The sequence below is a fragment of the Sander vitreus genome, chromosome 4, assembly GCF_031162955.1.
Source record: "Sander vitreus isolate 19-12246 chromosome 4, sanVit1, whole genome shotgun sequence".
In the NCBI taxonomy this organism is placed as follows: domain Eukaryota; kingdom Metazoa; phylum Chordata; class Actinopteri; order Perciformes; family Percidae; genus Sander; species Sander vitreus.
In genome coordinates this window covers 20,418,995-20,438,368 of record NC_135858.1, presented here as the reverse complement: position 1 = coordinate 20,438,368, position 19,374 = coordinate 20,418,995, and the positions used below count along the sequence as shown (strand labels likewise).

At 43.5% G+C, this 19,374-nt stretch overlaps 1 protein-coding gene across 1 annotated transcript; it reads left to right on the top strand.

Moving 5' to 3' along the window:
• Positions 1-679: 679 nt before the first annotated feature.
• On the top strand, positions 680-18,006 carry inka2 (inka box actin regulator 2). Its single transcript, XM_078248949.1, has 2 exons — positions 680-1,089; positions 14,702-18,006. The coding sequence occupies exons 1-2, from the start codon at positions 1,018-1,020 to the stop codon at positions 15,944-15,946; spliced, it is 1,317 nt and encodes a 438-aa protein (XP_078105075.1). The 5' UTR covers positions 680-1,017; the 3' UTR covers positions 15,947-18,006.
• Positions 18,007-19,374: the final 1,368 nt, after the last annotated feature.

Here is a 19,374-nt window from a genome sequence, read left to right as displayed (position 1 = left end):
TCATGGTAAAACAGACCTCATATAGTTTCCTTGACATCTTCAGATTGAAGACGATGCAGTGAGTGTTTTATATACTGAATGTGCTACCTTTCAGAAATGTCAAATCTATATAATGAGGGAGGGAGTGATAAACAACTTCCAAATTGGGTTTCTTGTATATGCAACTCTTCCTTCCCCTGCTAATAAAGCCTTATATCCGGATCACGCAACAAAAGCCTGTGGCTCAGGTGTTTCCTCTCTGACCGCAGTGAAGGTGGCCAGGAAACTGTCCCAATGGCTCGTTTCATGACACATATGGTTTCTTTTCGCCACATCCTCCTCAAACTTCCTCCTTCAGTCCAATGAGCTGCAGCAGAAGCTGCAGAATCTGTTCTAGGGTCTGTCAGTGTTGTGGGATAGAGATATTTACGCATGCTCTTTCAGTAGCCCCAACTATTAAATAGTAATAAATAGCAACCTTGATTCAAATATTTCCAGATGTTTTCGTCTCTCTCTTCATATCTCTGTGAAATCTACTCGTCCATGATAAATAACGGATCCCCGTCTGATCCTAGTTTGAATGAGTCTGTCGAGAGGTTTATTCATTGGAGGAAATTGAATGGGCAACGTAGGCGCTCCTCTTGAATGGGGAAATAGCAGAGGGGAAAAAACGGGCTGAGCCACACACACACACACACACACACACACACAGCAGACTGACAGTATCCAAGCAGCGGCTGCTGAGACACACACGCACAGACTGAGTCTCTTGATGCAGCCACAAGAAGGACCTCATTATCATTTTTTGGAGTAAACGCATTTTCGTCATCAGGAGTTTTTTTCATTACAGGATTCGCGTCATTGCAAGCCGTGCGCGCATTCCTCAGCAGGATTTGCGCATCTCCAATCGCAAGTTGTTTTCTGCTCTCCGAGAGATCGTTGTTTGAATTTTCCTCCCCAGCAGAAAGCCCTCACAGTCATGCTCGAGCGGCGACTGGCGAAGCTTTTCATCTGAAACTCTTGTATTTAAAAAAAAAAATGGAACAACAGCTCTCTAAACCAGAATGCAAAAACATGGATGCGTGTCTGAGGCGACTGAAGCAAGAACTGGTATGTTCTGTTGTATCTACTGTACTTCTACTATTGCAATCATCTCTAAATTATGCAGTTATACTTTATTCATGTGCTTATTAAACATGTAACTGTTTTAATGAACAAATCGACACGCTTATGTGCGCGCCAACATAAATTATTTTCTCACAAAACAAATATTCAAAATAACAGCTGTGGTGATTCTTTGCGTAGCCTATTACATGGCATGACATATCTCCCTCATATTCTAGTTTTTTTAGTTCAGTTTGGGGTGTATGTGTATTTTTTAAATCGCATTAATCTGTGTAAGCTTAAAGCCTTGAGCACACCAGATGCATGAGTACATATCCTCCTCCTCTCTGTCCACGCATCTGGGACAGATGTTTTAAGCTTAATGAGCTCAAGACCGTTTCTCCTCTTCTCTCAAAGAGAAGGACTGCTCTTGGTTCCTAAAAATAAAAAAGTAGTAAGATTCGTAGTAAATTTAAATCATGTGTTGCAATAAACTGGAGCAAAAACGATCACGATCGACAGAAAATTATTCAGCAACTATTTTCATAGTCGAATAATCGTTTGATTCACTTTTGAAGCAGAAATGCCAAGAGTTGTGGTTCTGGCTCCCTAAATTTGAAGATTTCCTGCTTTTATCTGTGTAATATCATTGTAAACTGAATACCTTTGGGTTTTGAACTGTTGATCGAACAAAACAAACAAAACATGTTAAGGCCTCACCTTGAGCTACAGAAAAAATTACTCACAAAACAAAATTGATTTATCAAGAAAACAGTGTAAAAAAAAACAGATTAAGCGATAAAGAAAATAATTGTTAGTTGCAGCTGCTGCAAGGTCTTGCTTTTACAGTGGAGTGAGTAAAATTGGCATTCATCACATTATTGTGCCCTAAATCAATCTGTCAATCTCCCTTATATAATATGTTCACATCTTCTCTCCTCTAATAAACAAATTTGTTTGATGGTGGCAAATTTAGAGTTTTATCTCTTACCCCTGTCCTTGAGATGTAAAATCTAAGCTGCACCCTCACACTCAAATCACTTGGCAGTGACACACTGTAGACCCATTTTCAAAGGAACCTTAACTGGCACAGTTTTCATTTGGAATCATCTTCAAAGCAGACTTTTTTTTTCAATCCAGCCACGGGCCCACAGAAAAGCCTTCCATGGCTGCGTGTTTAGCAACATGATCTGCTCTTTGACTTCTGTGAATTGGCTTCTCCAAATTAGCCACACGTCTGTGAAGTGGCACTTGAGGTTGTTGGGATGTAAACATTGATGCCAGGAGGACATGTTGTGTTATAGCTGCCATATCAGAGTTTGGTAACATAATAGAAAAAGTGTCGCGCCATGCCGGGGATCAAACAGGAGAACAGAGAACAGATGCCGGTTAAAAAGCCGAGGCAGTCTCCCCCTGCAAAGGACCATGTGGGATGCAATCTGTCGTTTAGAAAAGCGAGGGGTGTCAATGCCAAGGTTGTCACTTTTCTTTCCACTGTGAGAGTAGTAAACCAACTCCATCTGCAACGCAGAGATCACAAACATGTAACAACCGTCTTTCACCTGCTGCAAAGTCGATTTCTTCAATAAAGACTGTGGTGTAGGTTTTAAAGGACCATCCAAGTTGTTTTGCATGTTTTAGTCCATATACTACAAATCCCATACTTTAATCACAGATAAACATTTTGCAAACCATGCTGCAGTGTTAAAGACATTTTTCAGTTTCAGGAAGCCATTGGTTTCCATTCATTTCTGAATTGTATGAAAATCTGTAAGCAGACTGTTAAAACTTGCTTGAGTTGTGTACTCCATCCCACTTATTATCAAGTCTTAGTTAATTTTGTCAAAGATAAATCGGGATAATGCAGCTTGATTGTAGATTAATTTGATTGCACTACATTACCCATGCCACAATAACTTGGCAATAATGCAGACTTGTTGGTCAGCGTAATTGGAAAGAAAATCTATGTAGTTTAGTTTGCAGTGTCATAAAATGTGAGCACAGCATTCAAATTCTGCGTACAAGTCACGTAAATTACAATTGTGAAACCAGTGATTCACAATAGACACCCTGAAACCCAATGCACCATCAGCTCTAAAAGAGTGAAGAGTGTCATACGAAAGTGTGAACACTGTGTCAGAGGTCGATGGAGTCAGTCTGTGTGGGGTAGTGTCGGGTCGCGCTGGAACATTTGACCCCTGACCTGACAAGCTATTTCTCCTAACTGCTGATCACATCCAACACGCCAGTGATACTAAAACTCAAAGCTAACAGATTAGTTTTTAAGTCAGGAATGTATCATCGTTTTCTTCCTTTCTACCATCTGAAAATAGAGCTTGTGAACAGGCTGTTAGCTCCCATTTGTTCCTATAAAAAGCACTGCAAGGTTCCATAGAAATCCTGAGGATATAATGGCAACAAAGAAATATTTTTAAGTCCATGCATGACTCATTATCCACACAACAGACAAAGAGTCATGAAAAAAAAACATAAGCCCTTCCTACCTGCTCAGAGTCGAAGACACAAAGCTGACATGACTTTGAGTCATCTTGTCTAAATGTAGGGTTCACACCTGCACTTCAGACACTAAAGTCAAACATTTTGGTGTCATCACTGCTGAAGCTGATTTCATATGCATCATACTCTTTTATCTCTTTCCCACCTGAGGCATGTTTCGAAACATGACTGTCAGCTTGGAATTCAATACCAAAGTCAGCAAGAATGAGGTCATGAAATTTGAGAAAAAAAAAAATAGTGTAGTCTGAATAGCTTGTGTGCCTTAAAGTTGAACATTCTTTGTTACCTTTAGGGTGTGGGATCAGAAAACGGCACCCAACACAAAGAAGTGTAGTGGTTGAACTTTAAGCTTGTTTGTTTGGTGCCTCCCGATCTCCAACCTGCCCTTCCTTCCCCTCGGCTAAAATTGGCCTAGCTCTTGGAGGCAGCTGCAGGGTTTTGCATGGGTGATCATTGTGTTTGAGATGGAACCGCTAACCTTTTTACAAAGCCTGTTTATCATTATGAGACCGTGCACACATAACCTGCAGTTCACAGAATGGAAATCACCAACAAAGATGTTTAGGATTTACTTTTTTAAGACACAGTTGAGTGGTTAATTACGCTGCTGCTGTAACCACACATGATCTAAACCGCTGGTCTGAGATTGAGTCTGAGAGTTGTGTATCTCATCTCCTCTGTTTGCTTTCATTTGAAGAAAAATATGTGGATTATTTCTCATGGGTGTTGCTGTGACTGAGGTCTAGGTCAGTATAGCTCTGCCTGATGTTGTTGTCTTTGGGGCCCTCAAATTACATTTTGCCTGACGTTATTGCTTTGTCTATGGCCAGGAGAAATTGGATTTTTGGAATTGTTCTGCTTCTAAAATGGAAGATGTGTTGTAGAAGATATTAAAGCAGCAATAATTGATTTTTTTGGGCCACTTGGGGGCAGCGGAACAAGCTGTAAACATTGTTAAATTATCGCTGTATGAAGTTGTTGTGGTGAACATGTTTTCATACAGACGCCTATTTACACATCCAGCAGACAGAGAATAACATTAGCATTTATTTGGAGTCGTGTTTTGGACACCTGACAAATATCCATTCTCCTTTTAGCTCTGTCTTTGGTCTCCACCGACTCCTGAGAAAAACATCTGGCTCTTCAGCTGCTAAATGCTCCACTATGTTTACCAGCTAGTCGCTAACTTTGTTTGCCTGCTGTTTGGTGCAGGGCAGGTAGTGGATAGTGGGTTTAATAGAGTTTTTTTCACACATAGTCATTTGATCTAATGTCTACATAAAAATATGAAAAGCCTTTTAAAAAGAGGCCCATTTACTGCCACTGCATTTATAAGAAACTTCAAATTCCAAAATGCTCTGTATAACATACTGAACACACGTACTGGCATGTACACTATATACATAACACATTACTATGCATTTCATAATATAATGCATTAAAGCCTATGGAGGCCCATTCAATCCCAATAAATCACTGAAATCAATGAGTTTTTAAATGCTAATTATGCTCCACAACGCTCATTCCACCTATCATGAAAGCTTTTGATATTAGACTAAGAGGGGGCAGGTTCTGGAGTCTCTGCAAAATTAATGTCACACTTGATATTACAATTGTGGGCTGGAGAAGTGGCCATGCACTTTCACTGCCCACACACGAGGTGCTGACGTCAACTGCTGCGCTATCAATGATCATTGCTTGCACTGTAGATTTTCAGCCAGGAAGACAACAGATTGGGTCCCAAATTTTCTCCAAATATCATCTGCCAAAAATGATGATACGGATCCTAATTACCCTGCGTCTCCCACAGCAGCATCGTTTAAATGATGGTGTAAATGAGCTCTAGCAGGAAACAAGCTATTAAACCACCTCCCATCTCTGAAAAGGCCGTTAGGGAGTCTTTGCTGGGTACCGGGGCAGAGAAGCAGTGATACATTTGGTTTAAATACAATCTGTTTTAAGTCCTGTGTGATGCTCACGGTATTTAAGTCGAAGTTACATTTTAAAAATACATGAGCATCATCTTTTTCCAGAAACAGTGTTTCTTGCTCAGGTTAACCCATAGAACCCACTGTCAGAAGTTTTCACAGTAACAATTTTTAATTTTTTTTGGTACAAAGTAGTTCAAATGAAAAGTGTTCACAATGCGTTCTATAGATTATCTAACCCTTGCTTTTAAAAATTACCTATATAAGCAGTGGGGGAATTGAGGAAGGGATGAAAATCGAGGAAGGGATGAAGTGACCCTGCCCGGAGGAAGCCCGGGGCCCCCGTCTGGAGCCAGGCCCAGATGGAGGGCTCGTCAGCGAGCGTCTGGTGGCCGGGTTTGCCACGGAGCCCGGTCGGGCACAGCCCGAAAAAGCTACGTGGCGGACATCCCTCCATCCCATGGGCCCACCACCTGTGGGAGGAACCGCTGGGGTCGGGTGCGCTGCCACATGGGTGGCAGTGAAGGTCAGGGGCCTCGACGGACCAGACCCGGGTAGCAGAGGCTGGCTCTGGGGACGTGGAATGTCACCTCTCTGTGGGGGAAGGAGCCGGAACTTGTGCGGGAGGTGGAGCGCTACCGGTTAGATCTGGTGGGGCTTACCTCTACGCACAGTCTTGGTTCTGGAACCATACTCCTGGATAGGAGTTGGACTCCCGGCTGAGCGTCGCTACGTTGGAGTTTAACCCGGTGGACGAGAGGGTCGCCTCCCTACGCCTGCGGGTTGTGGGGGGGAAAACTCTGACTGTTGTTTGTGCATATGCACCAAACAAGAGTTCAGAGTATTCGGCCTTCTTGGAGGCCTTGAGTGGAGTCCTGCATGGGGCTCCAGTCGGGGACTCCATAGTTCTGCTGGGGGACTTCAACGCGCACGTGGGTAATGATGGAGACACATGGAGAGGCGTGATTGGGAGGAACGGCCTCCCTGATCTAAACCAGAGTGGTTGTTTGTTGTTGGACTTCTGTGCTAGTCATGGATTGTCTATAACGAACACCATGTTCGAACATAGGGATGCTCATAAGTGTACTTGGTACCAGAGCACCCTAGGCCAAAGGTCAATGATCGATTTTATAATCGTTTCATCTGATCTGAGGCCGTATGTTTTGGACACTCGGGTGAAGAGAGGGGCGGAGCTGTCAACCGATCACCATCTGGTGGTGAGTTGGGTCAGGGGGTGGGGGAAGACTCTGACAGACCTGGTAAGCCCAAACGGGTAGTGCGGGTAAATTGGGAACGTCTGAGGAGGCCCCTGTCCGACAGACTTTCAACTCACACCTCCGGCGGAGCTTTTCGTGCATCCCTGTGGAGGCTGGGGGCATTGAACCCGAGTGGACAATGTTCAAAGTTTCCATTGCTGAAGCTGCGGTGAGGAGCTGTGGTCTTAGGGTCTTGGGTGCCTCAAGGGGGCGGTAACCCACGAACACCGTGGTGGACACCGGTGGTCAGGGAAGCCGTCCGACTGAAGAAGGAGTCTTTCCGGGATATGTTATCCCAGACGACTCGGAGGCAGTTGCAAGGCACCGAAGGGCCCGAAGGGCTGCAGCCTCTGCCGTGAAAGAGGCAAAGCAGCGTGTGTGGGAGAAGTTCGGAGAAGACATGGAGAAGGACTTTCGGTCGGCACCAAGGTACTTCTGGAAAACCATTCGCCACCTCAGGAGGGGGAAGCGGAGAACCATCCCAGCTGTGTACAGTAAGGATGGGGACGCTGTTGACCTCAACTGAGGAGGTAATAGGGCGGTGGAAGGAGCACTTTGAGGAACTCCTAACCCGACTAATACGCCCTCTATGGTAGAGGCAGAGCTGGAGGATGAGGGGGGATTGGCATCAATTTCCCTGGTGGAGGTTGCTGAGGTAGTTAAACAACTCCACAGTGGCAAAGCCCCAGGAATTGATGAGATCCGTCCAGAAATGCTTAAAGCTCTGGGTGTGGAGGGGTTGTCTTGGTTGACACGCCTCTTCAACATTGCGTGGAAGTCTGGGACGGTGCCTAAGGAGTGGCAGACCGGGGTGGTGGTTCCCCTTTTTTAAAAAGGGGGACCAGAGGGTGTGTGCCAATTACAGGGGTATCACACTTCTCAGCCTCCCCGGTAAAGTCTACTCCAAGGTGCTGGAAAGGAGGGTTCGGTCGATAGTCGAATCTCAGGTTGAAGAGGAACAATGCGGATTCCGTCCCTGGTCGTGGAACAACGGACCAGATCTTTACTCCCGCAAGGATCCTGGAGGGAGCCTGGGAGTATGCCCAACCAGTCTACATGTGTTTTGTGGATCTGGAGAAGGCGTATAACCGGGTGCCCCGGGAGATACTGTGGGAGGTGCTGCGGGAGTACGGGGTGAGGGGGTCCCTTCTCAGGGCCATCCAATCTCTGTACGACCAAAGCGAGAGCTGTGTCCGGGTTCTCGGCAGTAAGTCGGACTCGTTTCAGGTGAGAGTTGGCCTCCGCCAGGGCTGCGCTTTGTCACCAATCCTGTTTGTAGTATTTATGGACAGGATATCGAGGCGTAGTCGGGGTGGAGAGGGGTTGCAGTTCGGTGGGCTGGGGATCTCATCGCTGCTTTTTGCAGATGATGTGGTCCTGATGGCATCATCGGCCTGTGACCTTCAGCACTCACTGGATCGGTTCGCAGCCGAGTGTGAAGCGGCTGGGATGAGGATCAGCGCCTCTAAATCGGAGGCCATGGTTCTCAGCAGGAAACCGATGGAGTGCCTTCTCCAGGTAGGGAATGAGTCCTTACCCCAAGTGAAGGAGTTCAAGTACCTTGGGGGTCTTGTTCATGCAGTGAGGGGACAATGGAGCGGGAGATTGGTCGGAGAATCGGCACAGCAGGTGCGGTATTACATTCAATTTATCGCACCGTTAGACGAAAAGAGAGCTGAGCCAGAAGGCAAAGCTCTCAATCTATCGGTCAGTTTTTTGTTCCTACCCTCACCTATGGTCATGAAGGCTGGGTCATGACCGAAAGAACAAGATCCAGGGTACAAGCGGCCGAAATGGGTTTCCTCAGGAGGGTAGCTGGCGTCTCCCTTAGAGATAGGGTGAGAAGCTCAGTTATCCGTGAGGAGCTTGGAGTAGAGCCGCTGCTCCTTTGCGTCGAAAGGAGCCAGTTGAGGTGGTTCGGGCATCTGGTAAGGATGCCCCCTGGGCGCCTCCCTAGGGAGGTGTTCCAGGCACGTCCAGCTGGGAGGAGGCCTCGGGGGAGACCCAGGACTAGGTGGAGGGATTATATCTCTAACCTGGCCTGGGAACGCCTCGGGATCCCCCAGTCGGAGCTGGTTAATGTGGCCCGGGAAAGGGAAGTTTGGGGTCCCCTGCTGGAGCTGCTACCCCCGCGACCCGACCCCGGATAAGCGGATGAAGATGGATGGATGGATGGATGGAATTGATGCCTCTTTCGGCAGGATGGAATATTGTTTGCCAGTACCTTTCGAGACTGTTCCAAAAATGACTCACATCACTTTTTTAAGTGATGTGAGTATGTTTAGAATGGTACTGAATGTGTAGGCATAAGAAATACTTAAGTTAAGGTTAGGAAAACATGGTTTTGGTTAAAATAACTACTCGGCCAACATAAGGGACAGATTGAGGTTTAGGATTTAAAAAAACAGATCATGGTCATGGTTAAAAGAAACTACTGCTGACACTTGACTGACTCCATGAAACAGGATGGGAACAGCCTTCAGTGTCTGACATTTTGTTGCCATACAGAAACGCACACAGCCACTAAAGGGGCTTTGTAAGTTGCATATAGACATTGCATCAACAGGTGCAGTCATTTTTTTTGGGAGGACAGTCTCTGATTATCCAGAGTAATCATGACAAAATAAAAGTTCCTGTTGATTTTTTTAATTGATTTTTTGGCGCTGGGAGCACCAGAATAGAAGTTCCATTTACCTTAATTGTACCAGGGTTGAGGCAGAAATATAAGAGACAAATATTTCAAAATCTGCACAAATAAAACCAAAAAGATCTGCCAGGCAAGATACTGCTGTTGGTGTAGTTCAGGTGAACCAACCCTTTAAAGTCCTGCCTTATGTGAGGACTAATTATATAGTGAGACATGCAATAGTAGCATATCAACATATTGAAAGTTACAATTATAAAATTTGGGTTAAAAATGTGGATGTCTACACTTAGCGACCACTTTGTCATGACATCATACAAGATGTATTGTGTCCCATACTCTTTTGTTGAACAATATTCACACTTCTTTCTCTCCTGAACATGACCTTCATGACATTCGGAGCAAACAGAGTCACCATGTAGCCTTTTTGTCAAAGAGGCATTCATTACTGTGTGCACAGTGATTTATTTATTTCAGTGAATGCTCCACAGCTTTTATTGCACTCTCGATCGCAACCTCGGGGCTGTCCACAGCGGTCTGTGGCGTGTCCAGCAGCTCAGTCACAGAGACCCTCTCTGTATCCCCAGGACAGAGAACCCATTCCTGTCCTTGACCCACACAGCCCACCATTCATTTTTAATTAGGGGTGGAGGTAGAGGGAGGGTGGAGTGCACTAGCTGCTGCTGCTGGCCAGCTCCTTCTGAACAGGAAGACCTTTTGGGTCTGATAACCTTGGCCTCACTGTTTCCTCCCCCTCCAGCCAACAAGAAATAATCAACAACCGTGAATAGCCTGTATTTCACAGCCAGAAGAGAACGCTGGTTTGTTTTTGAGTTCACATTTGTGTGTTTATTTCTCACCTAGCAATCCAGTTAATGTCTATCAGTGAACACAACATAAAACCCAAAACATGCATGCATGCCTTATAAAAAGACACTGACTTCATTCAAGCGAGGCATGTTTGGGCATGTGTGGATATGTCAGCTCAGTGTGTTTGCACAGTGAATTTATTTTTTGCCTTCATAACTGAAGAAGGTTATATCAACGCTGCAATTAAGGCAGAGAACTCGACCTCAACAGACAGTAGAGGGGGAGCATTGATATAGTTATACTTTGTGGTATTTAAATCACTTGCGTATTCAATGGTTTCTGGATACATCTTCACAGTAGATGGGCCTTGACGTGACAATATAAAATAAAGAATCACCACTCAATTGTTTTAAATTAAAACGGCCAGAACCTTTTAATAAGCATCCATTCAACATTAATGCAAGACTGCCAGCCATTGTTCTTAAAGTTTAAAGCATTCAGCCTTTAATTGGCAATTATATATGGTTGGCTGGCATCACTGCAGCCAAAGAAGAAGTAGTGGGGGATGAAAGGGAAGAATCTGGACTGCCCGTTTGTCTTTCTTTCATTCATTTAGCAGATTTAAACTCGGCTTGCAGTTTTAAAATGATCTTTTTATAAAAATACACGCTTGATGGATTAAATGGCTGAAATAGTTTGGAGGCATGCGTTCAAAAAGAAGATTTGACTAAACTTAACAAGACTGAGTTAATGATGTCAGTGTTTTTGGGCATTACCAAAATTCCCTGCAGCCCCAATTTCATCACAGTTCTCTTAATAAATAAGATTAGACAGACTTTTTTTTTCTCATCTCAATTATTTTCTGGGTAATACCTTGAGGTGCTTGTGTAGGTCCTGTCAGGTCTGCAGCATCTGTGTCTTTGTCCTAATGATGCCCTGAGCTGATTCACACATTGTTAAAGTGAAACATCTCAGGATGAACAACATTGTTGTTTAAACTAGAAACCGCCGCAGGATTATAGTCACTTTTAGCATCCTGAGCAGACGGCACAATGAAGGTTGACAAGGCTGACATATTTGTGCCACAAAGTTCAGCCTTGAAATGGCAGCGGTAGAGCGCCTGAAGTTAGTTGGCATGGTAAAGGTAAAATAATGGGGTTTAGTTTACTACTGTTCTTCTGTTTGTTCCGCAGGGCACAATATGAATTATTAATGTAGCCTTAGAATAGAAATGCCAGTAAACAACTCAGTGTGTTTTAAATAACATGGGGAAATGCCTGAGTCTTGGGGATAATGGAAAAATTGCATGTGAGTGGTAAATTAGGGTGTTTTTGGTAAGCGTGTGCAAACAGGTGCAGCCCTTTAAGACTGCTTGAGAACGGTATGCTTAGCAGATAATATTTCAAAAAGAGATTTAATACATTTAAGTGGTCCAGATTTCACCAGCAGCTCAGAGTGCAGTAATCCCTCAGCTGATCCCTGCATAAACTTCACTGAAGCCACATATCTCTCTGAAGATGTAACGACAATACATAAGTGCACGTCATCTTGTTTGCAGACTTGTTGACCTTTGATGTTGAGGAAAGTAAACCGTGACTATGTGATCTCTCCCAGCCTCTCCCAGGACACAGCCAATTACAGCTAATGAAGTCAGCCATATGTGGAAGACACAGAGAAAAGAGACAACCTGATTGTGCTAATTACACGTACCTTCGCTGCCTAATTTAGCGAGCCAACGGGAAGCTCAGAGGCTTTTGTTCCCAGCATGTGCATTGATAGGCTTATTATCTGATCTTAGAGGCTATTCACGCCCCCGTGCACCTATTCAGCCATATGTTAGAAATGTGCAGACTGGATTTAATGTTAATGGTGCAGGGTTGGATAAGTGCCAAGGCACAGACGTGTTAGTATATAGTGCTGAATCAATTTACAGAAAATGAATCAACAACAATTATGATGGTCAATTAAGTAATTTATTAAGAATGAATGCCAAACAATCTCTGATACCAGCTTCTTAATGTAATTGTAAATAAAATATATTTGGTTTTAGATAATTATCTTTAATAGATTACATGATAATGGAGAAAATAAGTGGCAGAATAGTCACATGATTCCTTTTATTAATCATTAAATTATATAAGAAAGTTTCACTGTTCTAAAACGTTTTGCAAAGTTAAATAATTTATTTTAAACTCAAGTCTACAGTCTTTGAGCTTAATGTTAACATCAGCATGTTAACATGCTCAAAATGACAATGCTAACATGCTGATTTTTAGCAGGTATAATGTACCATGTTCACCATCTCAGTTTAGCGTGTTAGCATGCTAACATTTACTAATTAGCATTAAACACAACGTACAGCTGATGAGAATGTTGTTAGTTTTGCAGGTTATTTGGTCATAAAGCATGTATTGAACAAGTTAAACATTTAACCTGATAATGGCGCTAGATGAAAATTTAAGCGATAACCATTTATTTCCTAGGGGATAAAAACATATGTACCAAATTTCATAGTTGTTGAGACTTTTCACTCACCACAAGTGTCATGTGCCATGTGCTAAAACAAAAATCAGGGTATCACCAAAGTTAGTAAGCTTCATCCTCAGGGGAACATGAATATCTCTGCGGCATTTCATGGCAATCCATACAATAGTTGTTAAGATATTTCAGTCTGGACCAAAGTGGTGGACTGACAAACTGACATTACCATCCCAGAGCCTAAGAAAAGCCATTGGGGCAAACAATCCTGAGGTAGATATGTATTGTAGTGTAGTAGTGTATTGGAGTTTTGGTATATTTGCCTGTTTTTTTCATGGCTACAATGGTTGTTTTTTTTTAATCTAAATGTAGATCATTTGTCTGTTTTCCCAGATAACCCCACATTCTGCAACAGTCCCTCCTCTCACGGTGCTTAAAGGTTGCTTTGTTTATGATGTCGTACTGCCAGTTGTCTTACGCAGCTTCTTTTCCCACCCAGGGGATCAATGCAATCACTGCTCCCTCAAGATTAAGTATCACAGCCGGGTGATGTTACACCTACAACCAACCCTCCCCACTATTCTCCCATCTATAACCCCCCTCATGTGTTCTTATGGTGTCATCCATAATTAAATCCATCAACAGTTTTCTCTTCGACATCTTAACATATGGCGAGGGATCCTTCCCCATCTCACACACAACCCTCCTCCCCCTCTGTCTCACCCTCCCCTCTTTCCAGCCCTACTCATCCGGCTGACTCTCACCATCCCTCTCACTCCTCTCATTGTCAGTCTGCCCCCTCCCCCCCCCTACACACACACACACTCCATTTGGGGATTACAGTCTAGACGGCCAGCGCTGATTGGTTGTCACGCCTAGCAGTGTCCCCCGATTGGAGAGAGATACATATAGGGGCCTTCAGACTGATCCGTTTGAAAGGTGAGAGAGGGTGACAGGCTGGCAGAGGTGCAGACTAACAACAGACAGACAGACAGACAGACAGACAGGGATATCTTTACCCCCTGCTTTGTGACAGTTTATAGAAGGTAAGGTGTGGGTTTGATTTCTAAAGATTTATTATTTATATATATAAAGTCCTGCAAATTCTTGTTTATCATTTTCAGATATTCTATTTTAAACTACTGACATATTGACATACTGACATTTATCAAAATTCCTCACATGCTTTCAGTTGTCTTCCCACAGATGTCAGGTGTTTTGTTTTTTTAAAGGAGGCCTCCCTGCAGGTTTACCTTACTCCAATGTGAGAATGTTCTTATATGAAGAAGAACCTGTTGTTATATCAAGAGAATGATTCAAAGGTCTGGGTCAAATGATTCAAGTCTACAAGTTAAGACACAGGTCAGGATGCTGCTTCTGGGCTTTCTGTCTGCCTTCAGGGCAAGGCGGTTGGTCCAGATCACATGACACAGGCTCTTAAACAGATGAGAGTAAAAAGAGAGAGGAGGAGGAAAAGTAGGAGGATAAAAGCAGAGTGTATGATTACTGCTGCAGAGAGGGAAGTAAGAGTGAAGACAAAGAGCTCGGAGGAGGGAACAAATATGGATTAAAGTAAATGGATGAATGCAAAATGAAAAACAGATAAAAAGAGCAGAAGACTAGTCTGTTTTACAGCTGTCATTGGTTGGATCATGTCTTGTATGCAGGCCATATGGGGCCTGTCACCTAAAACTAGGTCACATGACCCATAACACACAAGAGAAGAGTCTAACCGACACAAAGACAAAAAGCAGGACTGTTGGTGGTGTGACTTTATTCCTGAATACATGTATTTAATGCCTTTGATGCTGCTGATGGTGTGTAACTGGATTTGTGCTGGTGCTGAAATAAATGATTAACAAGAAGGTGGGCAGTGAGGATGATGTCCTCTACAAGGTCTTTAACAGTTAAACCGAACAGGACATTTTGGATTTTTGTCTGTCATCATCATCTATTTATCCCTTTGTCTCTCTGTCTCCCTGCAGCTGTGTATGAAAGAAGCCGGAGATGGCCTCCACGCTCAGATGAATTCAATGATGGGAGCCCTTCAGGAACTCAAGCTCCTTCAGGTTCAGACAGCACTAGAAAACCTCAACATTTCTGGTCAGCATATTAACCGAGGACTCCCACATCCAGCTCCGCCAGATCCTCCTGAAGCATTAGCTACAGCGGCTTCAACCTCAGGCAAGGGTTGCAGGTCCTGCTTTAGCCAAAACATGCTCGAGGAGGTCAGCCCGAATCCGATGCCAAGTCCAAGGCCGTCTCGGGAGAGCAGAAACACCTTCAGCCGTGATGACAAGAGCCTCTCTCGAAACAGAAGCAGCCTGGGAACATCATCTTCCTCGGCATCCAGCCTTGAGAGTGAAAGCGAGGGAAGTGAAAGAAGCGCAAAAAGCGTGACTGACCTTGAGTCTATACCCAAAAGGTGGTCAGGATACTCCGCCCCGCAGGTGGATTTCTACGGACCAATGGTGGGAAACCCTCCACCGGAGCCCTACCCTCAGCCACAGGCTCCCGGTCGTGCTCAGGCGGTGGACCTTCCTGGAATCCTGTACAGCCTCTCCAGAGAAGGCCCTTCGTTGGACAGCGACTACTCCCAGGATAGCACAGACGATGCCAGCGACTGGACTTCTTCGCTCATGAGCCGCAGCCGCAACCGTCAGCCCTTAGTGCTGGGCGACAACGTCTTCGCCGACCTCGTGGGCAACTGGCTAGACCTTCCCGAAGTGGAGAGGGAAGAATGGGAAGAAGAGGAGAGGAGGAAGAGAAGAGAGGAGAGGATAGCAGACGGAGAGGTGGACAGGCCAGACACCCCAGCTCACCCTCTCCGCCTCAGCCGCTCGCAGGAGATCTGTAGGAAATTCTCGTTAACCACAAACATCTTCAAGAAGTTCCTGCGCAGCGTCCGGCCCGACAGGGACAAGCTGCTCAAGGAGAGGCCTGGCTGGATGGCTCCGGAGCTGCAAGAGAGCGACCTCTTCAAAAGGCCAAAGAAAGTGGCACCTAAAAGTTCAAAAGGCAGCTTCTACCTGCCCTTCTGGGCAAATGGACAGCAGGGCAAAGGCAGGCCATGTCCTCATTTAGCTGAAGCAAAGATGAACCACCAACACCACTTCCCCCAGTTCCACCAGCAGCCATTTGCTGGGATTTATTTAGACAGGAGACAGCCAGAGACTGGTCTTGAGAAAATGCAGCCCTTGTTTGACTACAGCACAGCTGTGTGGGTCTGACAGTGAGTCTCGGGCCAACAGACTGCCAGTGATGCCAAACTGAGTGAGTGACAGGTGCTGGGGGGGTTTGGCTGTGCTGGAGGGGGAATGAATGAATGATTGAATGAGAAGTTTGGAGACAGTTATCTTCCAAAAATGAACCAATGAACTTCACGCCCACAACAAGATTATCAGGGCAACATTTTGTCTGACAATCCTAAAAACCTAAACCTTGTTTGCTGTGTGTGTGTGTGTGTGTGTGTGTGTGTGTGTGTGTGTGTGTGTGTGTGTGTGTGTGTGTGTGTGTGTGTGTGTGTGTGTGTGTGTGTGTGTGTGTGTGTGTGTGTGTGTGTGTGTGTGTGTGTGTGTGTGTGTATCTGAGACAGAGAGAAACATTTTTTGAGGATTTATGCTCCAAGTTTTGTATTATTAAAATGTGTGCATGTTGGGTTCTCTTGATGTCTTAAAAGACGGTACATTAAAATGGACATCTTTCTCAGAATGTCACCATCATTACTTTACAGATCTTCATGAAATAGCCACAGACGTTTTCACTGTTATGCTACAGGACTCTCATATATCTCACTTTGTTGCATCTATGAATAGAAACACCAACTGTTGGATTGCATGGTTACCATTTTTATTAGTGATGCTGCAAACAGCTGTTACCGAACGCACTGCCACTAAAACAGTCATAAGCTCACTTTTGTTTCCAACAGGCCTCGAAGCCTTGGAAACTCAGGTTTAACTGACCCCGTCCGTCTCATTCACCTAGCTCAGGGAATGAATGTTACACAGGAGTAAACTATGAGACACTGCCGCATTGAAATGGTTTTCAATACAGAAAAAAAATAGAGACGTCCTGCCTCATCTCATCTTGCCTAGAAAGACGCAACAGCAATACAGTGCATGACTTCTTCAGAGATTGCACATTAAACTTGGAGATTTGTCCATCGTAATCAGCAATGGTGTGCTTGCCGTTAGAAAGACATGGCACATGTTGAGTCAATTGTCAGTCCTCAGAGAGGAGGGGGTAAAGATGGCAACGCCAACCCCGAGTACTGGACTGCCATCTGGTACCTGGTCGTTATGTAAAGCTTGTTTGCCACAGCCTCGAAGAAGATGCAAAACAGGCTCATTTAATCCCAAAGCTTTGAGGATGAACTGAATTATGACATACTGTATAAACACAGGTGAATACATTACAGGGCTGTAACAGTGATAAGACAGTTGAAAGTGGAGGTACAGACCTGTAATCTCTATCAGACAGTATCAATGTACAGAACATTGTACATATTTATCATCAACCAAACAGCAGCAATAAAGGAACTTTACTGTAATATCCCATCACATGTATTTCATTATTCTGCACAGATAAATATGTCACTGTAACATTACAATAAACAACAACACCACACATGTATTTAAACCACAAACTGATGAGTTAATCTTACAGTATCTATTCTCTTGTATCATAAGAAACCATTTCAGTGTTTTTCATTTCAAGCAGCATTATAACAGTTAGAAAAAAACTACAGCTTCCTTCACAAATTCACATAAATATCATGATTCCCTCAGGATTATAGATGACACTGCCCGCTCCAACTCAAAGTACATTGTTTTTATAGAGGACCACTGTTATGCAAGGACAATCTAATTTTCTAACTCATTATTATTATGAAAAAGTGTTAATATCACTCAGTTTTAAATGGGATCCTAGACCAATCAATTTAGCCAGAAGGGATTAAGCCTTAGGTCTTTTGAGTGTCTTGGCCAGTCGATCCATATGGTGTTGTCTCAGTATTCAGGTCAATACATACTTCAGAGGGTCCAACACACCCAGACTGTTTCTGCTGAGAAGTTTGTGCTATGAGGCACAGTCTGAGATGTCATATCAAACAGTATGTTTATGTAAATGTAACATTTATGTCTTCCTATTTACAGTTGTCTAAGTGTCATTTTCGGCACTGTTGATATTTTTCATCAGGTTTCTGCGAACCTTCAGTAGTGAGCATGTGTCATGTGCACTGTAAAACTGTCACTGACTCTTTGTAAATTAAATCTGTTTTCAAGAAATGTCACTCTTTGTGTCAGATGGTGAATCTGTTATTGCTGTTAGTTGTATTAGTGTGGAGCTGAAACTTTCCAGAAAGCAGACAAACGGCATCCTGATATATATGTTTGGGCAAAAAGGGTCAAAAATAATATCACAATATTAATTAGAATATTTTCTTGATATCTAGGCATATCGTGACATGGAAAGCTGGAGCTTTTGATTCTTCACGCAATCTCCTTTAGCAGATGAAGTTTGCAAAGTAGTTGAGATATTTTGGCATTCAAAACACATTATCACCACTTAAAAAGAAAAGAAAAGAAAAGCCAAATGTGCTCTTATACTGTATATTCATAACCTGGCATACAAAATAAAGGAAAATATAAGACTCTAGCAACCAGCTTTTGCTTTCAGCCTGATTTGTTTCTGCCGTGCTCTTCATCCTCACTATAGTAAAGTGCTGCTGCATGACTAACAGGTTCATTGAGGCCAAAGCCAGCAAGTCACTCACTGCCTGTGCATCAACTGTGCACTAAATTGATTCTAAATCTGTACAACAACTCCATCAGGGTCTTCAATAAATAAACAAAAGCAATGTGAACTCTGCAGCTCTGCAGTTCATCACAGGTTCTTCAGGACACTCATCCCAGAGATGCTTTTTATGAGATACACATCAAACCACATCAGTCAGTTCATCGTTCTGTCCCCGAGCACTTCATCCAAGAAAAGCAAGTAATACCTACTGCTTAGGTCCTGGGCTGTTATAAAAGATATCTGCTCTACAGTGTAGAAATAACTACCTCACATGATAAGCTGTGGCACTTTTAGAGCAGAAACAGTGTATCTACTGTATTAATTGACTAATTGATCAACAAAAAACTAAACAACTATTTGTATAATAACTTAATTGGTTAAGTTGTTTCTTCCAGCAAAAATGCCAGATATGCATTGGGACCTGCTTTTCTATTGTAAGGATACTCTGCTTTTATGTTTTATATAATTTTAAACTGAATACAGAGTATAACTGGGTTTTGACTGTTGGTCAGAAAATTGAAACAACAATCAGCATGTTATATATGTCAATATTGTTAATAATCGTTAGTTGCAGCTCAAATTCAAGAATGAAAAGCCATAACTTGCCTCTTAAGGTAATGTGTCATTCTAAAACCTATACAGTATAAAGTGAAACCTGACATTTACACCACAGTACAATACTTCTTCTACTATCTGTTACTTTTATCTGCTGCCAAATGTGTTCAGATCAATATTCTCTCAGCTTTAACCCCATCTCACAGGAACACTTTATAACTTTACATAACACTGACACGGGTCAGTGAAGATTTGTGTTTTTGTGTGTGTGTGTGTGTGTGTGTGTGTGTGTGTGTGTGTGTGTGTG

What these genes read in the sequence shown, in the direction of transcription:
- inka2 (XM_078248949.1), top strand. Translation starts at nt 1,018, where the DNA reads ATGGAACAACAGCTCTCTAAACCAGAATGCAAAAACATGGATGCGTGT. An exon ending in GGCGACTGAAGCAAGAACTG is followed by an intron (nt 1,090 to 14,701) that starts GTATGTTCTGTT and finishes GTCTCCCTGCAG; the next exon opens with CTGTGTATGAAAGAAGCCGG.